This window comes from Physella acuta, unplaced genomic scaffold, assembly GCF_028476545.2.
Source record: "Physella acuta isolate Inbredline_101_S28 unplaced genomic scaffold, ASM2847654v3 ptg000017l, whole genome shotgun sequence".
NCBI classification, from domain to species: Eukaryota; Metazoa; Mollusca; class Gastropoda; family Physidae; genus Physella; species Physella acuta.
Window position 1 is genome coordinate 1,324,746 of NW_026731537.1, and position 13,867 is coordinate 1,338,612.

The window sequence follows — 13,867 nt, forward strand, 5'->3', positions numbered from 1 at the left end:
ACCATCTCTGGCCAACATGACCATCCCTGGCCAACATGACCATCCCAGGCCAACACAACCATCCCAGGCCAACACAACCATCCCTGGCCAACACGACCATCCCAGGCCAACACGACAGATTGAGGCCGCCACAACCATCTCTGGCCAACACAACCATCCCTGGCCAACACGACCATCTCTGGCCACTACAACCATCCCAGGCCACCACAACCATCCCTGGCCAACACAACCATCCCAGGCCAACACAACCATCCCAGGCCAACACGACCATCACAGGCCAACACGACCATCCCAGGCCATCACAACCATCTCTGGCCACCACAACCATCTCTGGCCAACACAACCATCTCTGGCCAACACAACCATCTCTGGCCAACACAACCATCCCTGGCCAACACGACCATCCCAGGCCAACACAACCATCCCAGGCCATCACAGGCCAACACGACCATCCCTGGCCGACACGACCATCCCTGGCCAACACGACCATCCCTGGCCAACACAACCATCTCTGGCCAACACAACCATCTCTGGCCAACACAACCATCTCTGGCCAACACAACCATCTCTGGCCAACACAACCATCTCTGGCCAACACAACCATCTCTGGCCAACACAACCATCTCTGGCCAACACAACCATCTCTGGCCAACACAACCATCTCTGGCCAACACAACCATCTCTGGCCAACACAACCATCCCTGGCCACCACAACCATCCCAGGCCAACACAACCATCTCTGGCCACCACAACCATCTCTGGCCAACACAACCATCCCTGGCCAACACGACCATCCCATGCCAACACAACCATCTCTGGCCACCACAACCATCCCTGGCCACCACAACCATCCCAGGCCAACACAACCATCTCTGGCCACCACAACCATCTCTGCCACCACGACCAACCCAGGACAACACGACCATCCCAGGCCAACACGACCATCCCAGGCCAACACAACCATCCCAACACGACCATCTCAGGCCAACACAACCATCCCTGGCCAACACGACCATCACAGGCCAACACAACCATCCCTGGCCAACAGGACCATCCCAGACCAACACGACCATCTCTGGCCAACACAACCATCTCTGGCCAACATGACCATCCCTGGCCAACATGACCATCCCAGGCCAACACAACCATCCCAGGCCAACACAACCATCCCTGGCCAACACGACCATCCCAGGCCAACACGACAGATTGAGGCCGCCACAACCATCTCTGGCCAACACAACCATCCCTGGCCAACACGACCATCTCTGGCCACTACAACCATCCCAGGCCACCACAACCATCCCTGGCCAACACAACCATCCCAGGCCAACACAACCATCCCAGGCCAACACGACCATCACAGGCCAACACGACCATCCCAGGCCATCACAACCATCTCTGGCCACCACAACCATCTCTGGCCAACACAACCATCTCTGGCCAACACAACCATCTCTGGCCAACACAACCATCCCTGGCCAACACGACCATCCCAGGCCAACACAACCATCCCAGGCCATCACAGGCCAACACGACCATCCCTGGCCGACACGACCATCCCTGGCCAACACGACCATCCCTGGCCAACACAACCATCTCTGGCCAACACAACCATCTCTGGCCAACACAACCATCTCTGGCCAACACAACCATCTCTGGCCAACACAACCATCTCTGGCCAACACAACCATCTCTGGCCAACACAACCATCTCTGGCCAACACAACCATCTCTGGCCAACACAACCATCTCTGGCCAACACAACCATCTCTGGCCAACACAACCATCTCTGGCCAACACAACCATCCCTGGCCACCACAACCATCCCAGGCCAACACAACCATCTCTGGCCACCACAACCATCTCTGGCCAACACAACCATCCCTGGCCAACACGACCATCCCATGCCAACACAACCATCCCTGGCCAACACAACCATCTCTGGCCAACACAACCATCTCTGGCCAACACAACCATCCCTGGCCACCACAACCATCCCAGGCCAACACAACCATCCCTGGCCAACACGACCATCCCAGGCCAACACAACCATCCCTGGCCACCACAACCATCCCTGGCCATCACAACCATCCCTGGCCAACACAACCATCTCTGGCCAACACAACCATCTCTGGCCAACACAACCATCTCTGGCCAACACAACCATCTCTGGCCAACACGACCATCCCTGGCCAACACGACCATCCCTGGCCATCACGACCATCCCAGGCCATCACAGGCCAACACAACCATCCCTGGCCAACACGACCATCCCAGGCCATCACAGGCCAACACAACCATCCCTGGCCAACACGACCATCCCAGGCCAACACAACCATCCCTGGTTACCACGACACGACCATCCCAGGCCAACACAACCATCCCAGGCCAACACGACCATCTCTGGCCAACACAACCGTCCCTGGCCACCACAACCATCCCAGGCCAACACAACCATCTCTGGCCAACACAACCATCCCTGGCCACCACAACCATCTCTGGCCATCACGACCATCTCTGGCCAACACAACCATCTCTGGCCAACACAACCATCTGTGGCCAACACAACCATCCCTGGCCACCACAACCATCTCTGGCCAACACAACCATCCCTGGCCACCACAACCATCTCTGGCCAACACAACCATCCCTGGCCAACACGACCATCCCTGGCCAACACGACCATCCCTGGCCATCACGACCATCCCAGGCCATCACAGGCCAACACAACCATCCCTGGCCAACACGACCATCCCAGGCCATCACAGGCCAACACAACCATCCCTGGCCAACACGACCATCCCAGGCCAACACAACCATCCCTGGTTACCACGACACGACCATCCCAGGCCAACACAACCATCCCAGGCCAACACAACCATCCCTGGCCAACACGACCATCCCAGGCCAACACAACCATCCCTGGCCAACACAACCATCCCAGGCCAACACAACCATCCCAGGCCAACACGACCATCCCTGGCCACCACAACCATCTCTGGCCAACACGACCATCCCTGGCCAACACAACCATCCCAGGCCAACACGACCATCCCAGGCCACCACAACCATCCCTGGCCAACACAACCATCCCTGGCCAACACGACCATCCCAGGCCAACACAACCATCCCTTGCCACCACAACCATCCCTGGCCATCACATGCCAACACGACCATCCCTGGCCAACACGACCATCCCTGGCCAACACGACCATCTCTGGCCAACACAACCATCCCTGGCCATCACAGGCCAACACGACCATCCCTGGCCAACACGACCATCCCTGGCCAACACGACCATCCCTGGCCAACACGACCATCCCTGGCCAACAGGACCATCCCTGGCCAACACGACCATCCCAGGCCAACACAACCATCCCTGGCCAACACAACCATCCCTGGTCAACACGACCATCCCAGGCCAACACAACCATCCCTGGCCACCACAACCATCCCTGGCCATCCCAGGCCAACACGACCATCCCTGGCCAACACAACCATCCCTGGCCAACACAACCATCCCTGGCCAACACAACCATCCCTGGCCAACACAACCATCTCTGGCCAACACAACCATCACAGGCCAACACAACCATCCCTGGCCAACACGACCATCCCAGGCCAACACAACCATCCCTGGTTACCACGACACGACCATCCCAGGCCAACACAACCATCCCAGGCCAACACAACCATCCCTGGCCAACACGACCATCCCAGGCCAACACAACCATCCCTGGCCAACACAACCATCCCAGGCCAACACAACCATCCCAGGCCAACACGACCATCCCTGGCCAACACAACCATCCCTGGCCAACACGACCATCCCTGGCCAACACAACCATCCCAGGCCAACACGACCATCCCAGGCCACTACAACCATCCCTGGCCACCACATCCATCCCTGGCCAACACGACCATCCCAGGCCAACACAACCATCCCTGGCCACCACAACCATCCCTGGCCATCACAGGCCAACACGACCATCCCTGGCCAACACGACCATCCCTGGCCAACACGACCATCCCAGGCCACCACGACAGATTGAGGCCACCACAACCATCCCAGGTCAACACGACCATCCGAGGCCAACACGACCATCCCTGGCCAACACGACCATCCCTGGCCAACACGACCATCCCTGGCCAACACGACCATCTCTGGCCAACACGACCATCCCAGGCCAACACAACCATCCCTGGCCAACACGACCATCCCAGGCCAACACGACCATCTCTGGCCAACACAACTGTACAGTCAGCTAAACAAATCAAGGAATTCTGTATTAACATGTGGAACTTACTATAGAATGCACACTACTGAAACTATAGGAAAAAAGTAATGACTTGACAAAGACGGCACAAGTATACAAACACGGAAATATTTTTCCTGGTTTATATGCCAAAAACTGGTCTGATTCCATTAATAAACATGGTGAGAATTGACAAGCATATAAAGATAATAATCTGAATTTAAAATGTAACTTTGAGGTAAAAATGTAATTTTTTGTAGGTCTAGTCTGCATACAAACATTTTTTTTTCTCAGTTCCTACAAGTCTTAATGCCTGAATATTTTAAGGTATATATTAATTATCATAATTTAGTTTGTAATGTTCTATACAATATAGGAACTTTTTACTTTGGAGCTACTCTGCATATTTTTTTAAATTAATTTTTAGATAAATAGATACATAACCCAACAGTAGATTTTAAAAATCAAAACAACAATTTTGAAATGCTTGTAGATCTATATGAAATTCATTTTTATTTACAAAAAGTGTCACACAATTTCATGATGTTATAAATATCAATGTATTTAAAAATTCAATATAATATAATAAATAGTAAAACTGACTGGATTTTATTTTCATTTTAAAAAGTACTTAATGCTGTCAAGGCAATTAATATCATGATAAGTTAATGGTACACTGTGTTGATGGAGCTTTGAAAGAAAAAAATATTCATGCCTTGACTGGCTAAAGATGTTCAGCAGTTAATAGTGACCTTCACCTTCTGATGTTCAGCAGTTACTAGTGACCTTCACCTTCACACAGCTGGCTAGAAGAGACCAAGCCAGCCATTCTTTCTCTCTACATACACTGTGTTTTCCTCTGATGGCCAAAAGCTGTTACAAACGCAGTGAATACAGAAGCCCAGGACCAATCCAACTATAAGAAATGGCCAGCCCACTTTCAAGTTCAATGGCTGGATTCTGGGGCAAGGCAAAATCAGAAAAATCAAGCAGAAAAATTGATAAAACAAGTTGTCCACAGCCAAAAGAAAGGTCATTGGTTGGTTTTTGTCGGGCTCAACCTCAGCATCTGGAACATTCTGCACAAAAGTTTCTTTGCTCGTGTCTGGTTCGTGGGGGACGTGGGACACGTCCAGCGGGATCTGCGATGACAGACGAGTGACGTGACTCTTCACAGCCAAAACATTTTTGTTGATCTGTGAAAACCCACTGTGGACAAAGTCCTTAAACTCTTGCAGCATTAGTTGCACGGCTTTTGATTCTGCACACACCTTATTTTTACTCACATCTTGAACCTTGACTAATTTATTAAACATGTCACTCTGAGCAGAGCCTAACTCTTCTCTGAAAAAACTCTTTTCCATTTGGGCAGTGTTGTGCAGCATGTCCTTAACCTCCTGAAGGCCGGCTCTGAGGTTTTGAAAACTTTCAGCCGTGTGAGACTTATTCTCCTCCAGCAAACGCTGGAACAGTTTGGCCTGCTGATGCATCATATCTTCATACTTTTGGTGCCTCTTTTTCTCTTCCTCGTGAAACAATTTAAATTGAGCCTCTTGTTCGTTCAACTTGTTCAGTAGCTCATGGTACTCTGTTGGTGTGTTTGATGTCCCTGAAAATAGTTATTTAAATACAGAAATATAATTTGCTAAATCAACAGAAGTACAGGGATCATAAATTATTTTACAAGTATTATACAAGGGGACTGAACTCAGCTAAAAGAAATCTTGTGACTTTTTCAATCTTTACATTTGAGTTCTTTTTTTGCAGTTTAAAAAGAAATTAATTTAGATCTATTTCCTTTTTATAACAGAATTTTATCTATGCATATTACCGAAGATTTACAAAATGTTGAAGCACTAACTTTCACTACTGTACTAAAATTTATTTTGATGATGTTTCATTTTTAAAGGATTTTTTTAGACTGAATGTTTATTAATGAATGTTTACTAAATAATGATAACTGTATTGACTACAATTGTTTGGTAAAATAAAAAACAATTTTTAAGGACTGTCAGTGTTATCAGCTAAGTAAAAAAGATGTTGACTTACGAGAAGATAAAGTAATTGTACTGTTGGTACTTTTCTGAAATGACACAAAAATATTTGCACAATCTAATATCAGATTACAGTTTAGGAGTCTCACCATGTGTTTAGGTGTATCACCATGTATTTAGGAGTGTCACCATGTGTTTAGGAGTGTCACCATGTGTTTAGGAGTGTCACCGTGTGTTTAGGTGTATCACCATGTATTTAGGAGTGTCACCATGTGTTTAGGAGTGTCACCATGTGTTTAGGAGTGTCACCGTGTGTTTAAGAATGCCACCATGTGTTTAGGAGTGTTATTAAATGGTGTCATAAGTCATATGTAAAAACACATTATGAAGAAAAATTGCAGCATATTACCATAACATAGTGAACAATTACAGTATAGCCATTACATACTGAACAATTACAGTATAGCCATTACATACTGAACAATTACAGTATAGCCATTACATACTGAACAATTACAGTATAACCATTACATGATGAACAACTACAGTATAACACAATTATATTGTAAACAATTACAGTATGACCGTTACATACAGCTGCAGTCTAACCATTGCATACTGAACAGTTACAGTATGACAACTTCAACCTCTCAAATTGACAACATTGTCAGCACAGAGAAAATTGACAACATTTTTAGTATCAAACAAGAGCTAATTTGTGTGATGATCTGTTACGCACCAGTAGCCTTTTGCCCTTCAGCTCTGATTCTACTAAGCGAAAAAACTCTTCCTTGCTCAAGCCGTTTGTCAGTGCATGATTCAAACGTTCCATAATTTCCATATTTCTCTCTGTGCTTCTGCAGATAGAAGATGTATTAGTATTAAATCAATGACTCCAAATTCAACCTGCTTTTCTGTCTGCATGTACAGCAGTGCTTTATCCTCTCCTAGATGGGTTGATGTTCCCAATTAATTAGCCTCATGTGACCAGAGCTTTGGGAACAAAATTCAGACTTTTGGGTCAACAGTTTAGTGCTTTACTATCAGGCAATGCAATCCCTCAGAGGGGCTGATGTTAATTTAGGGCCTAAATACCAAAAGTATTAAAATATGTAGGCCTAACCTACCCCAGCAGTATCTGTTAATTTTTTTTCAGTTAGCATTCTTGTTTTTTGTTTAGTTAATTTAAACCTACCTACATTATTATTATAATTAGGGCCTATGCCTAGATATATATTATATGAAGGAATTTATTTAATTCTAAAATAGTAATTACTATAATATTAACTAGTAATGTATACAAATTCAGAGGCGTCGCGATGTGGGGGCGGGGGTGCGGACTGCACCGGGTGACACCATTTAGGGGGTGACACCAAGACAAAAAAATGCAAGATATATAGAATAAATAAATGGTTTTTTGCCAGTTCAATAAATGGTTTATTAGAGTTAAAAAGTAATTTAAGCAGCACAAATTTATGATCCTGACAAGGGGGGTGGGGGGGGGGGGAGAAAACAATATTACATCCAGCTGTATTAATAACCGAGTATGAATGCACATCATTAGTATTTCAGCTTTTTACCAGGGGGGAGTGAAAACATCTTCAAAATTTACAGTGGGAAAAAAAAGGGGTGACACCGTGAGGTGCCGCACCGGGTGACACCCGACCTAGCGACGCCACTGATACAATCATCATACATACATTCTAGTCATTAATTACAATAGCAACTGAATTAATATGTATTATGTAGCCAGCTGGAGTGATAAGTCCAAATCAAATAGTTAGGCTAGAGTACAGATGTTACTGATGTATCATAATATGATAATGACTAAGTCCGAGACATTATTGTATGTCGTATGACTGTATGATTGGGTAATCTATCGTTTTAGGTACGTAAAATCGCCCGCGACTAGTAATGTGAAAAACAGGTGACTCCTTACATTTTAATAATTATTTCACATTTTGAGGAGGATTTATGTTTTGAAAAATACAAAAATGTTTCCTTGTTTTATTTATGTACCTGTTTTTAAACAATTGAATTAAAACTTTTAAGTAATAAATGAACACCAGCAATATTTCCAACAGATGCAACCATGCTCATTTACTATAGCAGCCATCTTGTTAAAGTTTTATTTTTATAGACTTATACCGCGAGATTCAGGCGGAAGCCACTCTATTTTACAAATGGTTGCTGTTTATATAGCAAATCTTTCTTGCAGACACTGCTGTTTAAAGTTAATTTCTGGCCTATATTGATATATTTAGCGATTGATTTAGGTTTATTATTCATTTATCTATAATATTTGACACAAACATATCACAATATACTTCTATTACAGCCTTGACAATGAGGTAACGTTTTCGTACATTAATAGCCGCGGGCGATTTTACGTACCCAAAACGATAGATTACCTACCTATGAATGATTATGATTGATAATGTTGAGTGTGACAGTTGATGTTAGTTGTGTGTTTACTGAATCAACACCTAGCCAGCTGCTAGAAAAAAATTAGAGCTGGGCTATGAAAACTAAACTAACATGGACATTTTGACATAATCATTGCAACTCCCTCTCAACTCTCTTTTCTCTAGGTCTTACCAACTAATAAATGATGCCGGCCAGTTTATGAGAGGGGATGTAAACAAAAACAATGAAAGGCAAAAGTACAGGGTAAATTAAAATATCGACTATAAGTCGTTGTATTGGTAGTCTAATTGTCGACCATAACTGCACAGAACTGAAAACAAACGTACATTTCTAGTGATGAAAAATTTAGGAAAATTGTTTTTGCAAAATGTTTAAGGAAATATTAATACGAAGACGGAGTTAATTTGTTCAATACATATAATCTTAGATTCAAAACGCAAATAGTTATGTTAAAATAAGTAGGCTAAAATAGATAGGCCTATATTAATTAGGTAGGGCCTATATTTTATTATTTTTGCTGCTTTTTTTGCAATATTTAGGTTGATTGTGGTATTTAAACTGTATGTACAAAACTTGAACTAGCAACAATCAACATTACACGAACCTAAATACTAAACTCACGTATTTCCAGTTTTATTTCTAGATTCTTGATCTAGATCTAGTATTGAATTATTATTTTTTTCATTTAGCATTTAGATTCTAGATCCTAGAAGCATCTAGAAAAGAAAAGATGGAACAGCCGTTTAATGAAAATTATCCGCCACCTTATGAACCTCCGCCCAAGTGGATTCCAGCAGAAGAGGTAAAATTTTAATTTAAAGTTAAAGACTAAAGTGACTAAAGTCTAAAACTCTAAAGTCAACTAAAGTGATAAATAAAAAAGTCACATTTGCGCGGATCGCTCTGCTGTCCGTTAATTTCGTTAAACCTACTCTCTAAAGTCTATGTACTATATTACCACTAGTGACTAGATCTATGTACTAAGTAGCACTCGATCTAAAAGAGAGAGAAGTGAAGACACAGACAATCTCAAATAGAAATTGGGTTCATTATAATATATAAATATAATCATTAGGAGGCCTATATGAATATCTATGACTTATTCTTATAGATCTACTATACGCCTGCCATGGTTGGATTTTTCTCCAGCAGGCTAGAAAACGTAAGCAAGCAATCATGCGAGTGAAAAAGTTTGGAAATTTTATAAAAATTTTAAAAGTTTGAAAAAAAAAATTACACTTGACATTTTCAATATGAAAAAAATAGATTTCAAAAGGTACTGTATATAGGCCATGCTAACCCCGGGTTTGAACTCTGAGCTTAAGGGCTATGAACGTAACTACCGCACGTCGACTCTACCACACCAGATGTGCTAGTAAACAAAATAATAAGCTTTTTTAATTCAGATGGCAAATCCCAAATTTTTGAATGCGTCCTACAGAATTCAAATAATACTCTGAACGATCAGCGATCCGCGTCGTCACTTCATAAATTAAAACATAAGTGCTGATTGGTTTGTTTCATTTTTTTTATTTGCTTAGAAAATTTATTGAAGCTATAGGGCCTTTATGTTTAAAAGAACCAAAATGCTATAAATAATGGATTTTTTAAAAACGTTATTTGTTATTTGAAATATTTTATTGTTATGAATTATTTGAAACAAAAATAGATTTAATTAATTGTTTTTGACTAAAACATTGTTGCATGGCAAACGATTCAAATGAAGTAATTATCAAAATGGCAACCAACGTGTAATTAATATGGAGGGAAATTAGTAATTACTATAGACAGCCAGCCTTCTACCACTTGATGAAGCAAAAATGGACTCCAATTTATAAGGTGGTAGCTATGACTATAAGCAAACAAACCCAGAAAACTGAAATTACCAAACCATTGTTTTGTTTCTTGTTGCTTATTGATCTAGTATCACTCAAGTCAGTCAGAGTTTCTTCCAGGCATCTCTTCGGGGGGAGGGGGGGGCAGAGCCTCCCGAAGAGAGTCTACCCCCCCCCCCCCCGAACGAGATGGATGTTATATAGTAAACATACACTTTTACTATTGTACGCCTCCCCAAAAAATGTTGACACCCCCCCCCCCCCCCCCCCCCCCCGGAGAAAAATGTCTGGAAAAACACTGAAGTCAGTGGCTGGATAACAAGCACGTGTGTTGAAAAAACATGAATGTGTTTGACATTAGACTGTAAGACTTGTTACTGAAATATCTTGAAAAGCTGAATGATGACAAAATTATATATCAATACATTTATTTACCATCCAAAATTTTTAACTAATTAAATATTTTTTTAAGTGAATGCACCATAGAGATTACAACAACGATCTGCAAATGTTTTTACCTCGAACTATATATCTGAAAAGACAAAAGGCTTCTGATGCTGTAAGTACCTGATATTCCAGTGCTCTACACAAAACTACATGGTATCAAGGTTTTGTTCCTTTGTTATTTTGGTTAAGATTGGGGTAGCGATGCCACAAAAAACAATTTCAGTAGTGTCCTGTTGTAGAATAGTTGTTCTTGATCAATGAAATAATGAGTTTTAATTAGCCATTTCAAAACAATTTGTCTGCTCTTAAACGAGGCATTAGAATATACACTACAACTGTTGTTAAACAAAGTTACTCTTTGTAGAAGTTACATATTTGACTTTTTCATCTTTTTCAGCTTGGCTTTAATATCCGAGGTGGAAAAGAACACAATTTTGGATTTTTTGTTTCAAAAGTAATTTTACATTTTTAAGAATATATTTTAAAGCATTGTGTTAATTTTCTGAATAATGCTGTTATCTTCATTTATCTTATTCATTATTTTTTGTGTGTGTTAATCTTAAAAATCCTAAGCAACCGACCTCTAATATTGTTAATGAATTTATGTTGTAGGTAATGCCAAATAGTGAAGCAGAAAATCTGGGAATCAAAGAGGGTGATCAAATACTCAAAGTGAACAATATTGATTTTAGCACCTTAGACCATGCTGAGGTAAACCTAAATAATTTAATAGATCTATATCAGTGTAGTATTTTGACATCATAGACAATGCCAAGGAAAGACTGATTAAAATAAAGTTTAGCAGATGTGCCCACTTTTTCTTTATTTGATTTGTCTATTTAATTAAAACATGTTTGAAACTTTTTAGGCTGTCAGGGTTTTAAAATTCAGTACAAGTATAGAAATGGTTGTCAAATACTTTCCTTTTGGTGAGTACTTTGTTGTAAAAGTAAGTCTTGTAAAATAAATTAATTGAAGCTATTTTGTTTTGCTAAAAAAAAGCCTACTTTTTTTAAAGGTAAAAGCAGTTAATGTTCTGAGGTTACTTGTTTATTTTTTATAGTAAATATAACTATTTTCTGTAGGTTATCAAAGAACTTATGACAGAATGGAATATCACACACAGTCTGTGTCTTCCTCATCTCAACGATGATCACACACAATCACATTTCACACCAGTAAGATGACACAATCACATTACATATGACAGGATGGATCATCACACAGTCTGTGACTTCCCCATCTCAACAAGGATCACACACAATCACATTTCACACCACACAGTCAAATGACACAATCACATTTCACACCACACACACACAAATGACAATCACATTTCACACCACAAACTCTCAAATGACACAATAACATTTCACACCACACACACAAATGACAAAATCACATTTCACACCACACACACTCAAATGACACAATCACATTTCATATGACAGGATGGATCATCACACAGTCTGTGTCTTCCCCATCTCAACTATAATCTCGTACAATTACATCAAACATATTCACATCACACAACTACATTACATGGTCATATTACACACAATCTGCATATGTAAGCAATGGAGACTCACTATCTCTTATTTATAGCACATAGACTACTGTGCATGAACTTAGAGCAGGTTGTATTATTTATATGTACATATAACACTGATGAACCTTTTTTATCCAAAGTTGTTTTTTGATGACAGTAAATGATTTTTGTTTGATTTTGATAAAATATGTAAGGTATTTAATCTTATACCTTTACAAATTTATTATTTTTATACTGAATTCTCTCTATGCCTTCTTGTGTTAGATGAATCACTTAACATTTAAATAGCTGATTGTCAACTAAACCTGCTGGCTAGTATCAACTCTGTTAGTGGAAATGATGCTTGCATGTATGAAAATATTCAATTGATAAAGGTTGGTTGGAAACAGAAGTGACAGTTTGATTTATGTTTTTCGTATGGATTTATTTTGCATTAAAGGATGAAAAGCGCACAATATTATTTTTTAAGTTCTATATATAAATAAATAAAAATATATTTTAATAACTTGATCCACATTGCATTTCTGTTTTAAAATAGATTTGAATTAAAGTCTTGTGAGCCTTGTGTAAGTCAAAGGATTAAGTTTACTGTGACACTGCTATTGATTAGATAGAGGAGAGGCTCATCCTACTATGGATGTGACCAGCCATACTAATAGGGGTGTGACCAGCCATACTAATAGGGGTGTGACCAGCCATACTAATAGGGGTGTGACCAGCCATACTAATAGGGGTGTGACCAGCCATACTAATAGGGGTGTGACCAGCCATACTAATAGGGGTGTGACCAGCCATACTAATAGGGGTGTGACCAGCCATACTAATAGGGGTGTGACCAGCCATACTAATAGGGGTGTGACCAGCCATACTAATAGGGGTGTGACAAGCCATACTAATAGGGAAGTGACCAGTGGTTTAGGAGAGGGTCATCCTACTATGGATGTGACCTGTCATACTAATAGGGGTGTGACCTGTGGTTAAGGAGAGGGTCATCCTACTATGTGGTTTCCAAATTTGTCATCGTTGCTCCAGCCTTGTAAAAACAATAAATATTGTCACCTCCCCACTCCTAATTTACAAATTATATATTTACTCAAATGTTTGTAATAATTAGGATAATCCATCCTAATCGATTGAAACATCTGTGGATAAACAATGTTGGAGACAAAAAAAATTTTAATTCAAGTTTTTCCTTATTTTCTATATTGGTGTATTGCTATTCATATTACGTGTGCATTATGTGAATATTTTTGCAATGTCACTGGATCCGTCTGGATGTACCTCCCACCTTTGATACTGAGGCAGAGGTAAACACGCTTCAAATTATGGATTATATCTGGGGAAAAACAATAAGTATAAA

At 41.5% G+C, this 13,867-nt stretch overlaps 2 protein-coding genes across 5 annotated transcripts; one reads left to right on the forward strand and one right to left on the reverse strand.

Annotated features, from left to right (window-relative positions):
- Nucleotides 1–4,752: 4,752 nt before the first annotated feature.
- LOC131937536 (uncharacterized) lies at nt 4,753–8,968 on the reverse strand. 2 transcript variants are annotated; one of them, XM_059295047.1, is made up of 4 exons: nt 8,848–8,968; nt 6,989–7,106; nt 6,305–6,338; nt 4,753–5,864 (listed from the first exon to the last, which is right to left on the reverse strand). In XM_059295047.1, exons 2-4 carry the CDS (start codon nt 7,088–7,090, stop codon nt 5,062–5,064), a joined length of 939 nt encoding a protein of 312 aa, XP_059151030.1. In that variant the 5' UTR covers nt 7,091–7,106; nt 8,848–8,968; the 3' UTR covers nt 4,753–5,061. The 2 variants fall into 2 exon arrangements, with proteins under 2 accessions (XP_059151030.1, XP_059151040.1); XM_059295057.1 differs by having other exon boundaries at nt 6,989–7,094; nt 8,848–8,966.
- A 123-nt stretch (nt 8,969–9,091) lies between these two features.
- LOC131937656 (PDZ domain-containing protein 11) lies at nt 9,092–13,023 on the forward strand. Of its 3 annotated transcripts, XM_059295268.1 has the most exons (7): nt 9,092–9,134; nt 9,366–9,478; nt 10,984–11,070; nt 11,356–11,412; nt 11,571–11,669; nt 11,827–11,887; nt 12,044–13,018. In XM_059295268.1, exons 3-7 carry the CDS (start codon nt 10,987–10,989, stop codon nt 12,109–12,111), a joined length of 369 nt encoding a protein of 122 aa, XP_059151251.1. In that variant the 5' UTR covers nt 9,092–9,134; nt 9,366–9,478; nt 10,984–10,986; the 3' UTR covers nt 12,112–13,018. The 3 variants fall into 3 exon arrangements, with proteins under 3 accessions (XP_059151251.1, XP_059151243.1, XP_059151235.1); XM_059295260.1 differs by lacking the exons at nt 9,092–9,134; nt 9,366–9,478 and having other exon boundaries at nt 12,044–12,109; nt 12,211–13,023; XM_059295252.1 differs by lacking the exons at nt 9,092–9,134; nt 9,366–9,478 and having other exon boundaries at nt 12,044–13,020.
- Nucleotides 13,024–13,867: the final 844 nt, after the last annotated feature.